General features: G+C 38.8%; 1 protein-coding gene across 10 annotated transcripts in view; it reads right to left on the bottom strand.

The window, feature by feature from the left end:
- Nucleotides 1-22,317, bottom strand: part of FHOD3 (formin homology 2 domain containing 3) — a 383,220-nt gene that overhangs the window by 336,916 nt on the left and 23,987 nt on the right. For all 10 annotated transcript variants that reach the window (XM_051610566.1, XM_051610567.1, XM_051610573.1 and 7 more), the window contains exon 2: nucleotides 10,843-10,949. In XM_051610566.1, coding sequence (XP_051466526.1) covers nucleotides 10,843-10,949 — 107 coding nt within the window. The remainder of the gene's footprint in view (nucleotides 1-10,842; nucleotides 10,950-22,317) is intronic.

Here is a 22,317-nt window from a genome sequence, read left to right as displayed (position 1 = left end):
GCCTGTAGCCTGTACGTAACTTGTGAAACACTACATAAAATCCTACATGTTAGTGAAAGGCTTACCCTCTCCAGTTTCACCATATTAGAGAAAAGGTGAAATCAGATAACTGGCAAACACTATAGGTACCTTGCATTTCTATTAGTTTCAATTGTTATCACACAAGAAGGTCTGACACCCCCCACCTTCAAACCCCATTCCATATTAATTCTTTCCCACTGTTACAAGGTTCAATACAAGTAAATTGCTCACAGTAAAGCAACAGCAGCTGGTATCAGATTTGCCAGGCATCAGTTTACCCTGCCCAGTCATGTCTTGAAATAACCAAATGGTATTTGCATCATCCTTCACAACCACTAGGATGGCAAAGACAATGAGTTACTGAATCAAGCTACACTAACACCACGTACTGTTGCCTGGATATCCCAAAGAGAACACAGGCTGGATGAAAATCAAGCTCAACTTAGTAACACTGAAAATGTTTTCAGACTTGCCCAGCACTCATAGCCAGCTTGACAACTTATTCTACAATTCTCCATCTACTTCTGCCTAATGCAATAACCTAACCATTATGAAAACCTGGCTAACGCAGATGCTGCTCTTCATGGAAACCTTTCAAAGCACACATGCCCAACACATGCTTCACATTTCATTACAGCCTCTCATAGCACTCACGTTTCTTGGTGGACCATCAACCTTCTCCAATAATCACATCCATGTTTTTCAAGAGGAGTAGCTTAATGAGAACAGCATCCAACAACAAGCCTTAAGCTCGAGAAGAAGCCACTGACTCCCATGAGAGTCAGCCTGGACAAAAGGATGCCACCAGAGGCAAATGTATGGAAACAGACGTGCTAAAGTGCATTGTTTTTGCAACTGGCTTTCACATTTTCATTTCAGCCCTTATACATTTCCATCTTCACTTGCACACACCTTTCAAGGAGTGAAAAATGCTTCTGTGATAGGGTTTTGCCTCACCATCAGTCACTTCATAGGATAAGGTACTCTACATCAGCAGCGGAAAACAAACTATTCCTTGTTGAATGCATAACGGATGTAATTTTTGCCAGAGTTCAAGGACTTGAGCCTATCAGGTTTTCCCTGAAAAAGATCTGCAAGGCAGCACACACATAATAAGCAGAGTGTTTCTTAACCTGCTATTAATCAGACAGCATAAATCCTAGGCTTTGATTTCAAATCTGTTAAGATACAGTGTGACTGCAGTTTCAATAGGATGTATTTCTCCATTCAACTGCAGACTCCAGAAGTGCAAAAAAAATATGTATCTGACACTTTTAAAAAATGATGTATAAAAGCCAAGGTTTCTTTGAGAGTGAGAGTACACATGTGCATGGAGAAAGGCATTAAGTATCTCCCCAAAAGTCATCCAAAAATCTTATCCAAACAAGTAACCTTTTTGAAGTTCTTCAGAGATCACCATCCAACAATCCAACTGCTATGTGCAAGTTCATGGTAATCTTATTGAATAACAGAAACAAAGGAGTTCAGGAAATAAAATACATTTTAGAAAATATTTTAAAAATCTAAGATTCGCCTCCAATACAATTCAAATGGATGACAGAACTAGTAACCCTTTCTGGTGCATGACAGGCAGTTGGAGGCAAACACACACATTCTTAAATGAAGTCAGTGGATTTTCTTACCTCGGTTTTTCCATCTAAAATCTTAGTGTGAAGTCAGAATGTATACTTGCAAGTCATCTAATCACTTCACATAGCAGTTTTATTCAGAGCATTCCTGAACCATAACACATTTACTGAATTAACAACCATTTTACAAGGTTGGATAAAAAAAGCAAATGGAGACTATTCAGATGCCTGTTCACTCTTCGTGAAAAAAAAAAAAAAGTAAAGGTATACTAATCCAGGTAGAAATCATCCCAATGGCATATTCCCTAAACAAATACTAGGCAGGCAAAATCTTGCAGATTAATAACATAAGCAACAGTATGCAAAGGAACAAAGTATGCTGATGCTTGTACATGTTTTTTTCCCTGCAGATTATTCCAATATTATTCCTGTGTTTGCCAAAAATAATTTAACAATTAACTGCCTCATTCCCTACTAATAGCCTGTATATCACGCAATAAGTTACATGCGAATGCCAAGGCAAGGAAAAGCACTGTGGCTGACACCCTTGCCCATGTAAGCCTGCAAATAAAGTCTACATACAGACCATCACTAAAAGGTGCTGGGTTTTTCCATCTACCTACTCTTCTCAGAGTTTTCATCTTTTTCTCTTCTCCTTTTTAAATGGAAATGAAATGGGATGGAAGAAGTAGGAGGAAGAAAATCAGAAGCTCAGAAGGTCTGAGTAAAACATTCAAGGGATTCACAAAGCATGCCTCATGAGCCACATTAGTAGCACCTAATTATTACTAATGTATTCTGAGTATATGTCAGTAAAGGTCTGGGTAGAGTCTTCTGTGTACCTCACCACAAGGCAATGATTTTTGCCAAGAGACAATGAATCACTTTCACACACTGTGAAATGCAGCAAGTTAAAATGGGGGAACATTTGTTCCATTTGTCCTTTTAAGCAGTTTCTGTGCAAGCAAACACGAGAAGCTAGAAAATTATAATCCCTTCCCCACTCCCTTCCCTTCCTTTCTGAATCATCATGCTGGTTATTTCTCAGCTGTCAATGGTTCAATTTCCACACATTAAAAGAATAAGCTTCTAACAGCCCCTAAAATATTTGAGAGCTGACTGCTGCCCTCACAGTTAGTGACCATTTTACAAGAGCTGTCCTTAATCATGATCAAAGCTGCATCCCTTCTCACTTCAAAAGCTCAACCCATATAAAATTGTCTTCAGCAGGAAGTTTACCCTGTCATTCTGTGAAACACTAACGGCATGGTCAGTTAAATCTCAACCTTATGTTTTTGCATCAAAAACCCACAAACTTTATGAGTTGACAAATGGTGAAGAGATTTGCGTGAGAAGTGCTATTTTAACAGTAATATTGCTTGAAACAGAACCAGAAGGCTTGTTTCCTCACTTCTGGTCAACTTTGCATCACATTCTTCTGCAGAGATGACATCACTTGACCAATGCTTTCCAACTCCTAGGTTAAATGTTTCCCACTGCTCTCAGTAGCTCTCAGACTCTGGGTACACATTCCTCCCAGGCGCCAGGTAACTTCTGATCTTGCGGTTTTGCCATCACCTGCACTTCGAAGTGAGTGCATTTAAAAGTTCCTCATTTAAAAACTTTGAAAAAGAGATGCCTTGAAATATTTTTTAAAACAAACAAAAACCAGCAGAAAGATCAACTGAAAACCTGCAGGGCAAGGGGGCAAGAAAGAAAGTAAAATAAATTGATCTCCCCAGTTGGGTTACTCGATGCTTCTACCTCCCCAGCTAAAGGGTTCCTCTGGCTCTCCCAACCACACTGTGGGACTCACAGTTTTGGTTCCAGGAAAACAGAGTGCCAGACTGAGCTCATTAGAAGAATTCCACAGGCACAGAACAAAAGCAAAGAGCACCTGCACAATCACACAAAGACCCTGACTCCTTAACTCTGACTTACAGAATGAAAAAAAAAAAAAAAAAAGTGGTTTTTTTTCATTATTAAAATTATCAAAAATCTGACTTAGATAGTTTGGAAAAAATGGTGTTAATAATTTTTCATGAACTTCACCCTTGTACTCAAAATCACTCTCTAATACCTTGAGGGGGAAAAAAAAATTTCTATATTTTATGATTTACCAAAATAATTGATGATACTAAAAAGGTAACAACCTGAAGAACAGATTTTCCAAAGTGACACAGAACACATTTTTAAAGCAGTGTCCTACTGGCCTAATTGGCTAATTACATTATTTCTCAGGACACGACCAGTTTAATCAGACTCAGCAAGAACTATTTTAAAATTGTCTTACTTTGCAGTAGGGCATGCATGTGTGTATGTAAGTATAAGTACATAAAAATAAATTCATCCTCCTTTGGGTCTCTCTGCTTTTTGAAAGTTTTCAATCAGCATCGTATTTGGCAAGAGCTTCTTCTTGACTTGACATACAAGTTCTTAAATAGAACACTTTGCCCTCAGGCCACTTATTTCTACATATGAACTCCACTTTATAAACAGGTTTTGCATTGATTGCTGAGCCATCAACGCTTTTGCCAGTGAGCACAATTAGTGAGCAGTAAATGTGAAATAAATTACTATTTTGCTGTACTGCTGTGGTCTTAACCCTGGCAGAAGTCACTGTTTTCACAGCAACATTACCAAAGATCCTGTGCAACTCACAGATTTGCAGTGGTTTAAGCTGTTAGTTCCCAACTGGAGGCTAAATTAGAGACACCCATTTTTATCAGAAGCAGGTTATTACCTTACTTTAGTCAGTGGTAAAACAGACACACACATCCCCACACACCAAGCCCAAAGACAGATGAATTCACACTGAATAAACAGAGTGTGAGCTTGCCTATACAAATCTACTTTGTGTTTACCACAGAGAAGGAGCATGCAAATTTGCTGTGGATAAGGAAATGTGGCAAGTTCACAGCTTTTACTAATTACCTAGCACCAACTCACTCAGCTGCCTGCACGCTCTGGGCAATTACACTGCAATTCTACATTCATTTGCAAGCCGCACCAGCAGAGTGATGGTGGTGTTGGAGGTTTTGGATCCTCAAACTGATACTTTTTTTTCACAACAGGAGTTGAAATTGGAGCGTTACAGTGCTTTCAGGCAGTCCTACCTGAAGCCCTGCAGACGATCTGTTTACAGAGAGAGGAAGGGATTCCCTCCTCGCAAATTGAAGAGAAACATTTTCAAGCATCAACAGCTGCTCACTTAGCTTATAATATCATCATCAACGAGGAGGGCAGAGTGCAAACACAACTATTAAGGAACTTCAATGTTAAAAAAATTAAATGTTTTTCAATAAAACATCTGGCATCAGCTGTTTCATTTAAGTTTCCACTCTAAAATATTAGACTCCAGCTATTTTCACATGGAAACCTAGATTCCAAATTCGACTCTCTTAAAAAAAGGTTATCCTAAGAAAAATGGTGCTAATTATGCACAGACTTTTTGATTTGGTGCTGTATTTGGTACATACTGAGCTGAGAGAGAGCTAAACACAACAGTGTTTGCAATAAATTTTCCAATGCAATACACTTTGCAATGGAAATAATTTTTGAGGAACAGCACTCTTACCGCATTTATTTGCCAGCACTAATCACTAAAATTAAAAAAAGGGCAAAAAAAGCATGCAAGTCTTCAAATGTTTCCGCAGATACCTTTGTACAGATGTAGATTTTTCCCCTCGACAACAAAGAGTTGTGAGTCAGCTCTGGGGCAAAGTGGGAGAGAAGACAACACAGCTGTTTCTGTATTGACAACCACAAGCTACAAAAAGTTGAGTCAAGTGCTCAAAAAAATAACCCAAAAGAAAAATACCCTCACCAAACAAAAACCACCCACAAATAAAACCACCAGGACAAAACCAGACTGCAGAGTATTTCAGTGCTTGGGCTTTGAGGTGCTGTCCCAGACCCCGAGAGCTGGATAAGCTTTTCACACTGTTCCCAGATGCATTAGGTAAGATTACTGGGTCACTTCATGTTTCACAAGCATCAGCTCCAAGGGCTGCCTATGACCTGCCCTGGTCAGGTCTACCAGTCCAAGGCTCCTGCTCCCCCAAAACCACACAGAAGAGGAAAAGCTCATGAAGCAATGACCTGCCTCCTTGCCTAAGCTTGAGAAGTGCCACTATGGATGTTGGCTCCTTTCCAGTTGGAAGAAAAGGAGCATGGCCCAGCTTGGAAGACTGGGGCTACTGGGAGACGAGCAAAACCAACTCTGCTTCCCTTTGAAGGGCATGTCAGCACATCAGTGAAAGGCTACACACTATCTCAGCTTTTCCTGTAGGCTACTTGCCTGAAGGTTCTCCACCTAGACTTGAATAAAACTGTAAGGTGCATTGATTGCAGCCCCATTTGATGTCCCCAGGTGTCAAATACAGACCACAGACACTTGTGGTCACTGTGGTTTGTGTGCTTAAAGCCACCCTCCGGCTCCCTCCTGTTAGCCCACCAAAGCAGGTGACCATATGTTACTTCCATAAGCCCACACAAATCTTGCATTTTGTCTTTTGCTGTGAGCACAGCAGTTTGCAGTCTCTGATCTAAATATATGCAGAACAGATTTACTTCCACACCATAAAGCCATCTTTAAAGCCCTGGTCTGCAGTAAAATTTATTCAAGTTTGCTATTATTTATTCAGAAGCTTATTTTCTAAATATATTTTATATTTATACAGCAGTATTCGTTCCTTGACTACAAAAGTAGTAGCATTTTACTACTGGTAGGAAAGTTTAATTTGATTTTATTCACAAGACACCTTGTCAGGAAATCCTTATCTCTTAACTGGTCAGTACTTGTGTGGTGGAAGACTGAAGTGTTAATCGCCTCCATCCTACTTCCAGCGCATGTATTTTAAAGTCACGTGTCTCATTTCTTGAGCTCCATGAAATACATGTATGTTTGCTTAATTATTCTTGATTACATGCTCTGGAAGCATGAATACACAGAGATGCCTTGGCTGGCATTCTCTGGCAGGGAAAGTGTATGGGACCTGTTATTTCATTTTGGAGTCTGACAGGGGTACCATTAGGGCCTGTTAAGTTACGCCCATGAAAAGAACTTAAGCAATAATATGGTAACAAATACATAAACTTCTTTCTCGCTCTATAAAATCACAAGTAAACAAAGGAAAATAGCATTATCTGTCACGGGCAGCTCAACAAAACAACCGGCTCACCTAAACTACCTCCCCATTACCTCCTCACACAACTCAGAACCCACAAAGTAATTTGTGTTGGGAACAAGAAAACAACAAAAAAAACAACCAACCGACCCCAAAACAAAACCAACAAGCCAACAAACCATGGATACATCCCAGACTTGAAAAGAAAGGCAGTTTTCCTACATGCTTTTACTGACCTGTTTCCCAGCTGTGACACTTCCTGCAGGGCCAGACTCATTGCTTGACCAGCTGTTCATCCCGACTGTGAAAAAAGCACCCCATATAAAAATGATCCAATTCTCCTGAATCCCACAACTATTCCCAACGGTGCGTATGGCAGCAGTTAGAGTTGTAGACACAGGAAAACTGCCCTTTTCCGCATTTTGCTCAGTTAGCCCTATGGACTAAGAGGGCACATTTGCTGGGTTTTCTTTCTCTTTCTTGGGTTTCCTCTAAAACAGAAGTTTAGATTCTCCTGGGGTGGACAGCAACTACCAAAAGCCTTTCTTTATTATATTATCAGAAAAGGATTAATTTGAAACTGTGTATGAGTGCATGTACTTCTTATACTTTTTATTTACAGATACACATCATAGACCTCCAGCCTAACCACCACCATCTTCTTCTTTCCTCTTGAAGAAAAATCCTTCTCATTTTTCACTATGCTCATCTAATCCTTCCAAGAGAATACAGATACCTGCAGCCTCTTGCACCAATAAAAATCTCTAAGGTTGTGTTTCCTGCATGGTTTGTTTATTTATTTCTAAGTCTCCTTTCATCAGTAAGTTTAAAAACACACAACCCTCATAGCTTTGCCAGGGCAAACAGGAATATTTGACAAAAAGATGTTGAAAGCTGAGAGACTGCAGTACACTCTGGTCACTCCTAATAGGCATTTACACAGTTTAGGATCTAAAATTTTAAAAATACCATGAATATCCACCTACTAAATCCTTAATTCAGAGTTCAGCAAGCTTCAGTGACCCTGATGAGCACAGCAACCTTAGCACAGCAGAGGGGCAGGTCCTGAGATAGCCTAATCTCAGAAAATTAAAAGCTTTGAAGATTAAGAGCAGGACCTTGAAATGACCCAAAGAGAAAGAGAGAGACTAAGCAGTTTCTGTGGCCAGTCCCTCCCAGACAGCAGGCAGCTGCTGAGCCCTCAAGGCCCACAGCCAGCAGCTCCATCTCAGGAGAACTCAGCACCTTGGTCTCTGTACGGGCAAAAGGTGAGAGCTGAAAAGCCCCAAAATGGAGTTTAGTTTGCTAGACATCTGGGATGCAGGGAGACATTACTGACTCCATTTGCTGCCTTATGTTCAGAGTACACCTTTTTTCTCAATAACATCACACAAGTTGCATTTACCCTGAAGTGACAAGCCATATGGAAAAACTTCTGCACAAATTTCTGAAGTGCTGGTTGCTTATTTTCTTCCAGTTCTCCCACAAAATATGGACAAAATGGAATGCAGAAATCCAGCTGAATCCTCACAAGTACTGAAGACACCAAGTTCATTCCATCTCACTGGCTAAATTCCTGCTTTATACCCCTGGATGCCCCTTAACCTTTTTCACAGCACCATAAATTACTGGTTTGTTTTCAGTTCCCAAAAATGTCAGATCCTTTCCTGCCAAGTCAGGTGTCCCCCTTTCTTCATTTTCTGCCTCACCAGTACCTGCTTGTCGTCTAGCCAATTACTCCCAAATGCAATGGTTTGTACTTGACTGACCTGCATCCCACTGCAGCAGAGCAAAAATCTAGGATTTCAGGGCTCCAACCTAGAAGTTATTGGGCATGTGTATGTAGATAGGGAACCAAAACCCCTCAACCCCGCGGCAATCAAGCTGAAGTACAACCCCTGCACTGCAGGTTAAGCGCAAGCTAGGATTATGTATACCACTTGTACCTACAGCCATCTCAAAATAGGTGCTGAGGGGGTATCCCTCCAGGCACTCATCGCCTCTTCCCTCTGCAGCAGGACACATGAGCCTGTCCCCAGTGTTGCACCTAAGAGCTGATTCTGGTATTGCACCTAAGGCAGGCAGATGAAATGTGAAAACACAGCACTTCCTTCTGACCCGTAATTACCAGAGGGAAAACTTCGGAGAGCAGGACAAAGACCGGTAACAGTGGGAGCTATCTACATGACAACAACAGACACAATAGTTATTCTTATTTATTTCACAAAAATATTTTCAAAAGATAATTACAATAATAATTTGTAGCTCAAGTGTTTGTGATGCACCTTAGTACAGAGTTTCGTATTTCCCTGCCCATCTTTGCAGAGGAATGAAGGACACTGGAAGAAGCAATTACTCACCTGAAAACAGGTTGAATCATTAGGGGGCCTGTGTGCACACGTAAAGTACACAAAAAACAATGTGTTTTTTGAGCTCAAAAAAATACAGTAAACTTGCAATTCTAATCATCACAATTAGGTCCACATATTTTTGGTTCTCTCCTAGGAGAAATGCCACATAGAAAATTACCATGATTGTCTCAGGAACAATTCGTACTGTTGTCTTTTTGTCCCCAAAGGAAGCAGAAATTAAAGGCAGAAGGTAGCTTGCCATTTCAAGTGCAAAGTCTGGCAGAAAAAGCACCAACCAGGCTCTGGCTTGCCAAATTGCTCAGCAATGCCACTGTGGGGTGCCAACAGCAATGAAGTTGAAATTATTAGAACTATAACAGACATCAATGGAAAGAAAATGTGACTTAAACTCACACATACTACTACAAAAAATTATCCAAAGAGGTTTTTCCTTCATCTATAATTAAATGAAATGCTGCTCTTCACAGCATTTTTTATTACTTTGGTATAAAACTGAACACGATCAATTTCTACACTCGACACTCCTGCATAGGAAGGGATGCTCAGTTCAGATGTATTGGCTACTCTTCCTATTGAAGAGCCCTCTTCTAACAAATTTAATTTCTAATAGAACAGTTTCTTTACCTTCCAATAGTTATAAAAACATGCACAAAATTGGTATGAAGAAGGTGTACACAAATACACGCAAGACTACATGTAACATCATTTAACATTGCTTTCTACATAAAATTATCTTCAGAGGGACAGTTTAAATTTGCAGGAATCATTCAAACAAAGGCAAGACAGCTATCACAAAAGTAGAGAGAAAAAAGTATAAGCAAAAGGGCTGTGTTTCTTACAGCTAAAAAACCCTGACCGATTCAGAACGCAATTTCCTTTTGGCACAGCAACATTACTCACATGCAAGAAGCCCATGCCAAGCGCACCCATAAAATTAATTACAATAATCCAGTCCGATATAGCAATCAGCCAGGCAAAAATAGCTCTAGACTGTCTGCCCATTTTATATCTTTGAAAAGTAATCACCTAAAAGGCCCAAAATAAATAATCTTTGAAAAAGCATATTTTATACATGCATTCACATTGACACATACTGATGCTAACTTTTGCTTTCACTTTCAGTTCTCAGAGATGGTTTATGAAAAGCTGTGTCACAGCAATCCATGTGAGCCAGCAATAATTGAAAAATAAAGGCAAGAGGAAAATATGCAACAAACAACAAAACACACATACACACATCCCCCAGTCTAACTAAATCAATGCCAGGAGTAAGAAAGAAATCCATACAGGTCTTTTCCCTAAGAACATAAAAGAAGGAATTAAACTTCTAAGTCACAAAGAAGTTGAGTTTGTAAGTTCAGAGGAATGACCTCAATATAATCTTCTACACCAACCGTTATGAGAGAAAGATCTGACTTCTCAGTACCAGCCACCCACATTTATCAAGTTCCAAAGACCTATTAAAATGTGTTATAGTAGTCAAGACATTAATCTTGATAGATTTCTCACAGTATGCCTTTTTCTTTTGGAGAAACCATAAGAGTGAACATAGAGGAGTCACAAAATTATTAATCACAGAAAACAGGGAGACGTGTTTACAGAGGGAATAATTTTATCTTTTCTGTTCCTGTGCTGACCTGAATGTACCAAGTTAACCACACACACTCACAGAGCCTCAGTGTTTCTGGACAAATAAGCATATTTATCTTATTTTCATAAACATTTACTTACCCAGCATCCTCCTGGAAGCCTTCCAATTCATCTCTTTGTTCTGCTAGGGTGGACTCTAGATCCAGATAGGTACCATTGTGAGACAATTGCAGGGTGCAGTCATCAAGCTGTAGAACAAAATTCAGATCGTTAGATTACAGCAGTCATTCTCTTTAACGTATCTTGAATATCTCCTTCCTATTTTCTGGGTCCCCAGGTAAGACTTCCCCAAAACAAACCATATGTACGGAGTGGATAAGAAAACGGGTGCTGTTCAACATTTTGTGGAATCCCAAGTCCATATTCACTACACCATGCTTGGTCACAACAATATCAGTGCAACTAATAAACACAGAGAAATTTATTTATTTGAGCATACAGGAAGTTTAATTGGAAGGTTTTATCACAGCATCTTTAGAATCCTATAAGGAAAGATAATTTAATTTAAATATATATCTAGGATATGAATGACAGTTCTCTGCTCTTACAGTACATTTAAGTAGAGTTTCTGGGCCTCTGTACGGAGCTGAATGGAAGACGCAGATGTTCTGTGAGCCACTGAATATCCCCCTATGAGCAGGGATACAGCCAAGGGATAGTGCAAGGCATGGCAGCCAAGACTTGGGGTCCTGCAGTGAGGGGGAGTGCAGTCAACCAAGACAAAGATTTTCTGGTGTTCTTATTTTAGAGCCAGGTGCTAACTGGCCTCAGAAGTTGCAGGGAAGACACTCCTAGGCACCAGGGGGGAGTACCGGACACACGAACCAACCTCCTTCAAAGGTATCAAGGCAACCAAGGACCAGGCCTAAAAGCAGGAACCTGCCTACAATGATGCTGAAGGGGGAGAGAGCAATTATTAAAGCTTCTATATCCATCCTGTCTTCCCTCATCTTCAAGTCTTCCATTAACTGTTACAGCTACGCTAGATTTGATCAAACTTAGAAAAGGAATTTTCTGGGTTTTTTATGCAAAGCTCATCACAAGAGAAGGTCTAGAAAGATCCACCTCAAAACTCTTGCTAACTCACTGCACAGGAATACAAAATAATTACTGAATTGAGAGGAGTAACGGAAGAAGTCTGAGGGAAGAGCTGAAAGTAACATGAGCTCCTTTCTCACCATTAGATAGCCCAGTGTCAAATCACAAGGAATGAGGAAAAAAGCTTTCCCAGGGCAGGGAAACAAGAAAACGTTTACCAAAGCATAGGTGAACATATGGGGTTGCCCTGTCTCCCTACTAGGGTGTAAGTGATCAGAAAGAAACCAACCCAGAAGAACAGACACTGCCATCACTGAGCCCCGCTGGACTGGCTTCTGTGAACCTTTGCAAGTCAACACTGTCCTGAGGGTCCTTTTGTAACTGGTTACAAGTTGACAAATAATGTATGCCTCAGATGTATGCTGCTACTAAATACCAAATCCAGTCTGATAGTGAAGCAGTCTCAGACTGACCTGCCCAACAGAAGATGTTTCATTCCTCTAGATTTGGCAAAACAACCTGACAGGTCCTTTTCATGTCTGCATCTTTCAAAAAGGCAACCATGACAATGGTGTAAATGTGCATTCCTGCTGCAAAAGCCACCTTGGGAAGAGGAGAATATTTAACACCATACCAGTTTTCTGCCACAGTTGGTAGCCACCAACTCTCTAAATGGGTAAGCAAGGGTCTAAAACAGTCAATTAATCAAGGAAAGGAAATTACAATCATGGATTTTTCTTTCTGCTCTTTTTAACACTAGGAAAGAAAATCAATGAGAATCTTTCTCTGAAGAATTACATTTTAACTTCCCATCACAGTTATGGGCTCCCAGTAGCTGTTCCAGAAAGCATGATATGCAGCCACACTTCTTATCTGGCAATCCATTAAAGAAAATGTTTCCTAGCACTGATTTATAGAGGCAATAAAATAATACAATTAGTCTTTGATTAATCCAAATTAGCTGCACTGGAAAAAGTGCAGAAGGGCTCACTTACAATTAGAAAGTGACACTTGGCACCATTTGCAATCTGAAATAAAGATTCATTCTCTGGAGAAAGGGAAAGAGGGAAGAGGTCAAGTTGTATTTCAAACCTTTTTTTTCCTCTCTTCTTCCGCCCACCCACCTGGGGAAAGTGTCATCAAATAAAGTAACATAAATTTTTACTCAGACTCCTGAGGAATAAAGAAAGCAAAAATCCTGCAAAAATCTTAATTCTAATATTAAGAATAAAAAGTATTACTAGTCTGTATCTTTCCAGTAACAAATTATATTATTAACCTACACTAATTCAAAATACACTCTTTAGAAAAGACTAAATACTACTCTGGGAAACTTTTTCCTAGTAGCCCAGGGTATCTAATGAAATGCTAATTTATTCAAAGTAATGCCAAAAGGCAAACTACTAATTAGATAAATATTCTGCTGTCACTATGGAGAGTAGGAGATTTGCCCACAATTTCCAATTATACTGCATGATCAGGGAAAAGGAACTGTGCTTTACTAGTGTCTTATGACTTTAGTGTATAAAAAGCGTAATGAGAACAGGAAGTACTTCATGTACAAAATGAAGAATAGCACATCCTACTTATTTTCATCTCATCTCCATAGTTTCAGCTGAACATAGTATTCGTTCAGGCTTTAAAGCCCTGTATGTTGTAAGCTGTAGCCATTAATAGGAATTAGGGTAATAAGTGAAACAGCAATATCTTTTTTTTCCATTACTTAACAGTTAGTCTTGCCACAAAATTATTCTTCTCTTGCATGTGTATAAACACAGTTGAAAGGGAGCAAAACACTTTTTAAAGGAGCACAAGTCTTAAGGCAATTAACTCTAAAACCCTCCTTATATAGGATCACTTTGCTACTTCGCCTCCAAGCTTCACTTCCACACATATTTTACAGGCAAAATACAAAAAGAGAAGCCACCTTATTAATTATTTTTAATTAGTAAATTACCTACCTTTTTCAACATAAAGGATGGCTGATGTTCACTCATTAGTGCTTATTAGGAACTATTCAGGATGTTGATCTCTCCCTTTGCTCAATGTTAATCCCATGTTTATCTGCTATGCATCACTTCTCCGGTCTCTGAAGACCCTCCAAAACGGCCCCATCTAGTTCATTTATGACATTCTCTTCTCACTGATCGTGATTCACATTATAATCCTTATTAACAACCATCTTGCCTTAGGACAATCAAAAGGCAGAATCCATAAAGACAGTCAAACGTTTAACTGAGCTGTTTTCCATGATCATGAATGAGATGGCTATTCAACTTTTTAGAAGTTACTTCTGTTTAACTTTCTCATAATTCTGTTCTCATAATTCTGTTTAACTCTTCAGTATCCCCTTACTGGTTTCAAAATTCAGATCTGCTTTACTTTGTTATTATACTGCATAACTCATTTTACTACTGCCACAAAGTCAAATTCTCCAAGATCTTTTTATGAGTTTACAAACCGATTTGTTCTAAAATGTCTCTTGCCAGTCCTTTCAAATAATTTGGGGTTTTTTTGTATCACACTTTTCTGTATTGCCCAAAAGAGCCAAAGGGCTAAAACAAGTCATTTAGATCCAACTCATCCTGTAGGCTTTACAGCAATTTTCCATATTTTCCTATAGTCACATTAAAAGAGTACTACAGGTATCATGGAAATATCAATGGGGACACACCATCAAATGGGACAACTGAAATGCTACTTCTGAGTCAAACACAGAGTTATTCCATTTTTAGTCTTCTGCAAAAATTTAAGTAAAGCTATAAAAACCTGTGTAAGCATTCTGATGTTCTCAAATTAACGGTTTCTTGAGAAAATATCCAGAACATATTTTTCAATCCCTATGGATACTCTGGAATTCTCTTGTCTCTATTAAGAGCAGGTTTGCCTAGAAGTAGTGTCTTTCACAGTAGTGAAGGAACAAAATCTAAGGTACATGGAACAGTTACCAAAACAAGTAGCCAGAATTTTAGCCAGAATTACCAGCTGTGGATGGCCAGCTATCACCAACCATTCTCCCCAGTGGATTTACATGAAGGAAGCAAGGAGCATAAGCATGTATTTATGCAAGCCTCTTAAAAAAAATTTAACTAATGTGCTAATTATCACCTTCAGTTTCATATTAAAATCTCACTGAAATATTAAGATCTGTACTCTGTCAGGACAACATAGGTATCAAGAAGTAGAGGTATTTAAGTGCTTATACACAGATCTATAGCTGTTTACTTTGGAAAAGAGGAGAAACTGGAGAAGGCATCTTAAGTAGGATTAACCTCACTACCTCTTTGTTGATTTTTCTATAACTGACCAGAAAAATAGAAACAGTGAAAGAATCAGATATTTCCATAGGACAACCTGAAATGCAAGAAAAGCTACTATATTAAACCTGTTTTTCTGTGATAAATTACCCAAACCAGAAACTAAGATGTTTGAACTTTCTCAAATCATAGTTGGTACCCACACGGTTAATAAGTGACTGACCCACACCATCCAACCATTATAGTACCTTTCCTGCAATAACAAGAACAAGTGGAAAACAAAAAAAGCCATTATGCTCACACAGACCTAAACATCACCATCCCAAAAGTTTCTTATATATATGTGGGTATACAAGCATATATTTTAACTGCTGGTAAGCATAAGAATACCTGATGCCAACCAGTACCCACTGACACTTTCAGAAACTAGTTGAATGAATGGAAAGGAAAAAAAAATTAAAAAAATCTGAGTTCAGTCATTGTTTTCATCTACTGTCTTTAGCTTCTCACAATCCAATACAAAAAACTAAAATCAGAGGGGGAAGGGGGGTGTGAGGAGTGAAGAAACATCTGCTTCCAAACACACCCAACCCACACATCCACCCACAGACTGAGTACTGCTTCTCCTCGCACATACTTGTGAGCGCTCCGCATACACACCAGTTGTCTCACTCAAGAAGCCCGATGGGGAGATAACTCAATTCAGAGGCAGTACACACCTTTCCATGCCAACAGAAACTCGTGGAAGTCTCTTTTCTTTTTCTCCAGAAAGCTTGATTACATTAGCATTCAAAGTGGACCATCCTTTGGTCTGTTTAAGCTTCTCTATGTCAAGGCAGCAGCAGAAGCTGGCAGAGCTTAAGGGGGAGAAACGCCAGAGGTGCAATCCCACTGCCACAAGCTATTAAAAAAGCTTCTCCTCCCTTTTGTTCAAAGAGCACAGAACTGTATTTTGGTTTTAAAACTATGATGGAGAGCTGCTCTTTTCTCATTGCCAGTCCCCTTGCCCCAAGAATCCAGTCAGAACAATGTATTTTGGACAAGTGGCTTTTCACATCTCTCCTAAATGCCAAAAGGGTGTTCCCAAGTCAGCAGCCAGCATGTGCAAAGATAGAGCCAAATGTCCTCTTGATCTTATCTTCCATTTAAATAAAGGTAGGCACTGCTCAAAAATTGAGCTCAGGTAGCAATCAAGGATCACATGGGTAGAATTAAGGGCCCTACATGATGAGACAGGAGGATAGGCTTGTTTAATGGTATTACTACAAATCTCCAGAACCAGTGGACTGTGCAGCCAACTAGCAGGAAGCACAACTAATTCTAAACCAGTAATTCTAGCTGGAGGCACTGGACAAATTTTTTTGCTCATTTGATTGTTTCCAAAACTACAGGAAAAGGGAATGAGGGAGAGAGGGAGAGATTAGAGTAATCCAGTATCAAGCTGCAGAAATAAAAATTCCTCTTCAATCCTAGTTTCTGGCACAGACTTGGAAAATCTTTATCTTAGTCAAATGTTTTAGCTCATTTTTAATTTAAACATTATTGAGTGGTAATTGTTCTCATTAGTATTGGCATGCTCCTTATTCACCTACAGGATGCTTTGCAGAGTAGGGCTGATAAAAAGGACAGTTATTTTATGCTCAGTTTTTCCTTTTCCAAAGCCTTGTTTTGCTTTACACATCACAAGCCTGACACATTTGCATGCTCCAGCTACACAGTTTTTAAACACACTCTCTTCTGGTTCAGCTGTTTCTAGTGCAACTGCAATCCTATTACCAAGGTCAACAAATGCCAGTTTTTCCTCCTGCACTGCCATCTCCTCCCCATCTTTACTAAAACCAATTCTACTGAGAGGAAAAAAACAATGAAACAACAAAAAACAACCCAAACATAAAACACACTGAAAAGCACTGCCTGCTTACCAGCATGCCATATTTCTAACCAAACTGAACAAAATGGCTTGTGTTATTAAATGTTTATTTCTTTCCATCCAAGGTCAAGTTTCAAACGGAGAACGCCCATGCTATATTCACATAGCCTCATGTTTTAACACTTTCAAAATTTTTTGAGTTACAAACAAGCAGACAGAAGTTTTCTGCACTGGCATGGGGCTAGCCCTTTAAAATGTGTCAGGATTACTGTTAGTTCTCAGAGTAATGAAAAATGGGGATGGTCTCGTTGCATCCCAGAGACCACTGCCAACCCACCAAGCTTCAGAGCCACCCCTGGCTGCCCCCTCATAGAGAGCTTAGTATCACACTTCCCATCAGAGTAGGTGCTACCCAATCTGTGCCATGGTTATGCATGTTGCAGTCATCATCATTTTGGGCAACATGATGGTGAAAGACCAAAGCATCAACCTGTGATAACATTAACAAGATGAAAGGACAGCAAGTAATTTGTAAGCCAAATGTTAGCACCCAAAATTAACTGTGTACTCTAAAAACTGGTCTCATCTTCAAGTATGACAGCAACCCAACACACAATCACTGTGTCTTGGTCTAGAAGTCCCTCTGTTCCAAGTAGCTCCATTGCAATTGCTTGAAACAAAACTACACTCCTCTCTATGCTTTTTTTTTTTTTAATTACAGTTTTGTAACTCAAATTATTTTCTTAATAAAACTTTCAAATTGAAATAACACCAAATACGTTTATGAGCTCACAGTTTTAAAAGGTCAGAAATATAGTCTATATAGAAGATCATTTATGGAGAAGGAAGCTGTGCCACCTTCAGTGATCCACGCTCACAAGTCAGCAAGGTTTCTGAACTCTAGCAAACTCTTCCAGACTCATGTAGAAGCTGGAGAAAAAAAAAAAAAAACAAATAAAAAAAAGAAACAACCAACACACTGATTTACTAGACATTAACATGTACATTATCATGTACAAGTGTTCCCAAATTTTGCAGCTCTTCAGAAGTGATTAGCATAGCTTGTGGGAACAGATATTAAAGCTAATGCACCTCTAGTTTATTTTTAGCACAGTAATGGCCACTGTCAAACTACTTCACAAACTCTGTACGCTTCGCAGAGCTTATGTGCAGTTGCACAGATGGAATTGTGCCTACACACAAAGTATAGTCTGAAGGTTTGCACAATTGGGTATGGGGCTGTCAGAGCACAATTATTTAAAAGGAACTACCACTCTGATATGAAACACTGGTATTTTGAACATTGCCTGCACTCTAAGTCTGGAGCAGCAGCTTTTATCTCTGGCCTGTTAGACGCCACAAAATACTCCTGGGGTCAGGTAATACAGTGCATTAAGTAAAACATTAATGCCACATTAGAACCTCAAGAGCCACTGGAACAATATACTGCCAATAAAAATATTCTGCTGGAATAACAGACACTGAAAACAAACACAGAAAGCTGTTATATTAATATTATGGGTTTGACTTAAGAATAACAGAAGGAAGTTCAGAGTTCAAAATTCTGAAAGTGCTATTGCTCTGAAATACAGCGTAACACACCACAGGAAAAAATGTAACACACTGATGATGCCTACCTGTTGCTATTCTGCGCCAGTTATATCACTGACTCGCAGACCTTTTGCTTGCGATTCGCTTTAACTCAGTGCTCTACTGGGAACAATTTAGAGTTTACTAGTGTATCTGTGTCCAACTATGACACCAAGGCTTCCAACTGCAGTCACACAGGCATTGTTAGGAAGTGAGTGCTGAAAATGTCAACAACCATGAAACAAGACAGTCAAATAAATTCATCTAGAGATGGGGGTTAATATAAACTTTAAATGGCTAATGGAAAACATGAACAATAATTGAATTTCTGTATAAAAACTATGTGGGATTTCATGCTGCATGGGGAACTAACATATATCCTTTCTCCTCTCCTTAATTCAATTATTTTAAGTTAAATTACTTAAATTTGAGATGACATGCAAATCAGCCAACAGCAGAACACAGAAAAGTCAAGCTCCTTGGACTAAAACCTCTCCAGTTCTTTAACTCAAACAACCTACTGCATTTGCTACGTTTCTTACAGAAAACACAGTGAATGTATAGGATGAGAATAACCTAACTTCTGCATCCTATCGTTAACTTTTTGGCACCTAGATTCTTCTATTCTCTTTCCTCATCCACGTTCAGCTTTTCCTAACTAAGATGACATGGCGCTAGCTCTTCTCATCTTCATGGTTAGGTAAATCTTCAGCTGAACTGAAAGTGGAGTGGCCATAAGAACAAGATCCTTTATTTAGAAGTATATGTAGCTTTTTGTCTGATAAGCAGGAGATGCCTACAGTTGACACACTCTCATGGTAACATTTGGCTTTGGAATTACTGTGAAGGTAATCAAGGAAATTGAAATAATCTCTAAGAAGAAGACAGGTCAAGAAAAGGGAGGAGGAGGGAAAGGAGCCTCAATGGAGTTTGTAATCTGAGGAATCTTTTGCTCAGAGTGTGTATAGGAAAAATACAAAGTTAAAATCTCAGAAATCATTCTTGTCGAGGCAAGTAGTACTCCAGGAAAGCAAAAATCATACTTAATTGTGACGAACAATTCCATCTGGCTTCTTCTGTCCTTCTGCTAAGCTGAAAACTGAAGAGTCCCTCCTAGAAATGTATTTTTGAAGTGATGTAGCAGAATGAACCTATGACTTGCAGCCTTTTATTCTTACTGCATGTCACTGAGAACAAGTTTTCTATAAGTATCCTACATCTACCTTGCTTTATTTTCATTTGTATTTCACACAAACCCTTGGTGTGAATGTGTTTAGTGTTTAGGTTGTTCTAAGGATTTCACCCTCACTACTTTATCTGCATTTGGGACACCACAGGTTGCTCACTAACCCTATCAAAATAACTGAAGTACTGGACTCCTACAGAACCAACACACCATTTCCAGAGGCACAGCAACCACACAGTAAGCAATAAATACAGTCTGTTTTCAGCAGTGGCAGTTTAATTGACACGAAGGCTAAACACCTACTAGACAATAGAGCACAAAAAGTGAGATATTCATCTCTAACCTAATGTGGACATTGCATTTCCACTTGTATGCTCCAAATCTGCACACTTTCTAAAAAAAAAAAAAAATAATAATAATAAAAAAATACATCTACAATGTCAGTCCTGAGATAAACTGTACTTAAAATCAGTATTTAAGAGAAGAGGTTATTTGCATTTATGATTCCTCCTCTATGAAAAATAAAAACTAAAGAAAACAAAGTAGAGATAAGAGACCAGGCCCCGACCACAGTGGAACCCAGAGCAGGGAGGTTTTGGGGAAAACAAGACAGCTTCAGAGGGAGAGGAGTGGGTACTAACTCTGAAACAATTGCAGTTCTGGTAAAACACAAACTTCTGTGGGCCAAAGCAGGTGAAATTAGGAGTTGATGAGAATAAATATAGAGTCAGTAAAAGAAACAGGAAGCCCAGAGTAAACTGTCTTTTGTTATAATCAAAACTTGAGTCAGAGGCTTCTGGTTAGTTATCTGAAAGCTAAGTAAAACACAAAATAAACCCAAACACTAGCATAAACTCATGTGCTGAGATACAAGAAAATACACTGAACACATTCACACCAAGAGTTTGTGTGAAATACAAACGAAAATAAAGCATGGCAGGATTACCAAATAGAGTATCATACACTTGTCAAGAGAACTGTTTTTCAGACACAGTCTGAATCTTTGAGTTGTAAAGATTGTTGTCTACTAACAATATTCTAATTACTACAGTCTACAGTAATCAACTCTTCCTACTAGACTGCCTTTTAAAAACTGTGATTTCAAAACCAAACATCAGTTGAGAATTAAAAGCATGATCAAAAAGTTCAAGAGAATGAAACTCAATATAAGAACACTGAAAAAGGGGAAAATACAGGTACCCTGCAGAGTCTCTTCATAACTACTATTTCCAGATTTTTATAAAAGCACATGAGAGATCTAAATTCAGATTTTCTACCCTTGAGCAAAATTTATTTGGCACTTACACTTCATAATTTATATATATATATATTTTTATTTTTTTTTTACTCATTCATATCTTGTTTGATTAGCTGCCAAGTAGATCCAACCCCCAGCTTTAAAACAGTTTTCTGGACTAGAATAGGCAAACAAAAGAGAACCTCTGCATTCATTAGGATCACATCTGAACAATAATGAAACAGAAAACCATACTCTCCAACTCAGTAAGAAGTAAAATATAATTTTGTAGGAAAGAATGAATGCAGCATTACCAGCCATATCTCAACAGTATTCATTCCTTGCTTACACTCCAATCACCCTGTTTCAAAGGCCACCGAGAAAATAACTAGAAACAAATGGCTATTTGTGAAGTAATAAACTCTTGATTTATTATCCTTGGCAGTGGACAGGCTCTAAATGGTATCAAGGAGGACTAGGCGATGCCATCAGAGAAGAAGACAGATAGAGGTGGCTTGGGAAAAGGCAAGAGACAACTGTAGTACTCAAGAAAAAAAAGTCAATTATGCTCTTAGCCTCCTTCAGAACAAAAGAATGAATAAATCAAATACAAAACTGTTCAAAAGTAAGCCTTAAATACAGTACATAATGGGCCAATAAAGTTCATAATTATCAGTTCAAAGCTTAGAGATCAAATGCATTTAAATATTTCTAGGAATACGAAGGCTAGTTCCTTGTAACTAAGAGCATGTAAAACATGGACATTCCAAAACATCAGCCATCCAATGTCTGTTATTTAAATTGGTCCATTAGAGTGTCCCTCTAAACCATCTGGTATTAGCTACTGTAGATGACTGCCATAGTTATCACTTTCTTCTATGCTCAAAAGAACCACAAGTTACCCGTTCTTTGCTACAATCGTAAAAGCTCGTATAAACAAATCCACTTGGGGTTCTTTTCAGTGCTTGCTCCCAACATTATTTTAAACATTTGAATGCCCAAAAAAATAAAATGCTCATAGTTTTGGTAGGTAACGTGGGTCAAGACTGAACATGGTTTTCTGCAGTACTTGATTAAACAAACTTACAGATGTCTAGCTTGTCAATTCCAAATGAATTTGGCTGCAGAAAAGATGCCGGGAATATTCACAGACACCAAACAAACATGTCACCCTTGTTTATACAAATGTCATCATCAGCCAAGCTGGCACTTTTCTACTTCAGAACCAATAGCCTTATGTATGTACTCTAGTCCTCTGTCAATATGTTGCAACAACTTCCCTGTGGTTACATTGAACATAGATCACTTCAACAATCTACCTCATAACAAATGGTCAGGTTTCCTTGTAATGCAGCTGGGCAGCAAGCTGTAAAAATAG

This window comes from Apus apus, chromosome 2 (genome assembly GCF_020740795.1).
Source record: "Apus apus isolate bApuApu2 chromosome 2, bApuApu2.pri.cur, whole genome shotgun sequence".
NCBI classification, from domain to species: domain Eukaryota; kingdom Metazoa; phylum Chordata; class Aves; order Apodiformes; family Apodidae; genus Apus; species Apus apus.
The sequence above is the reverse complement of the archived record's forward strand: the minus strand, read 5'-3'. Positions and strand labels throughout refer to the sequence as shown.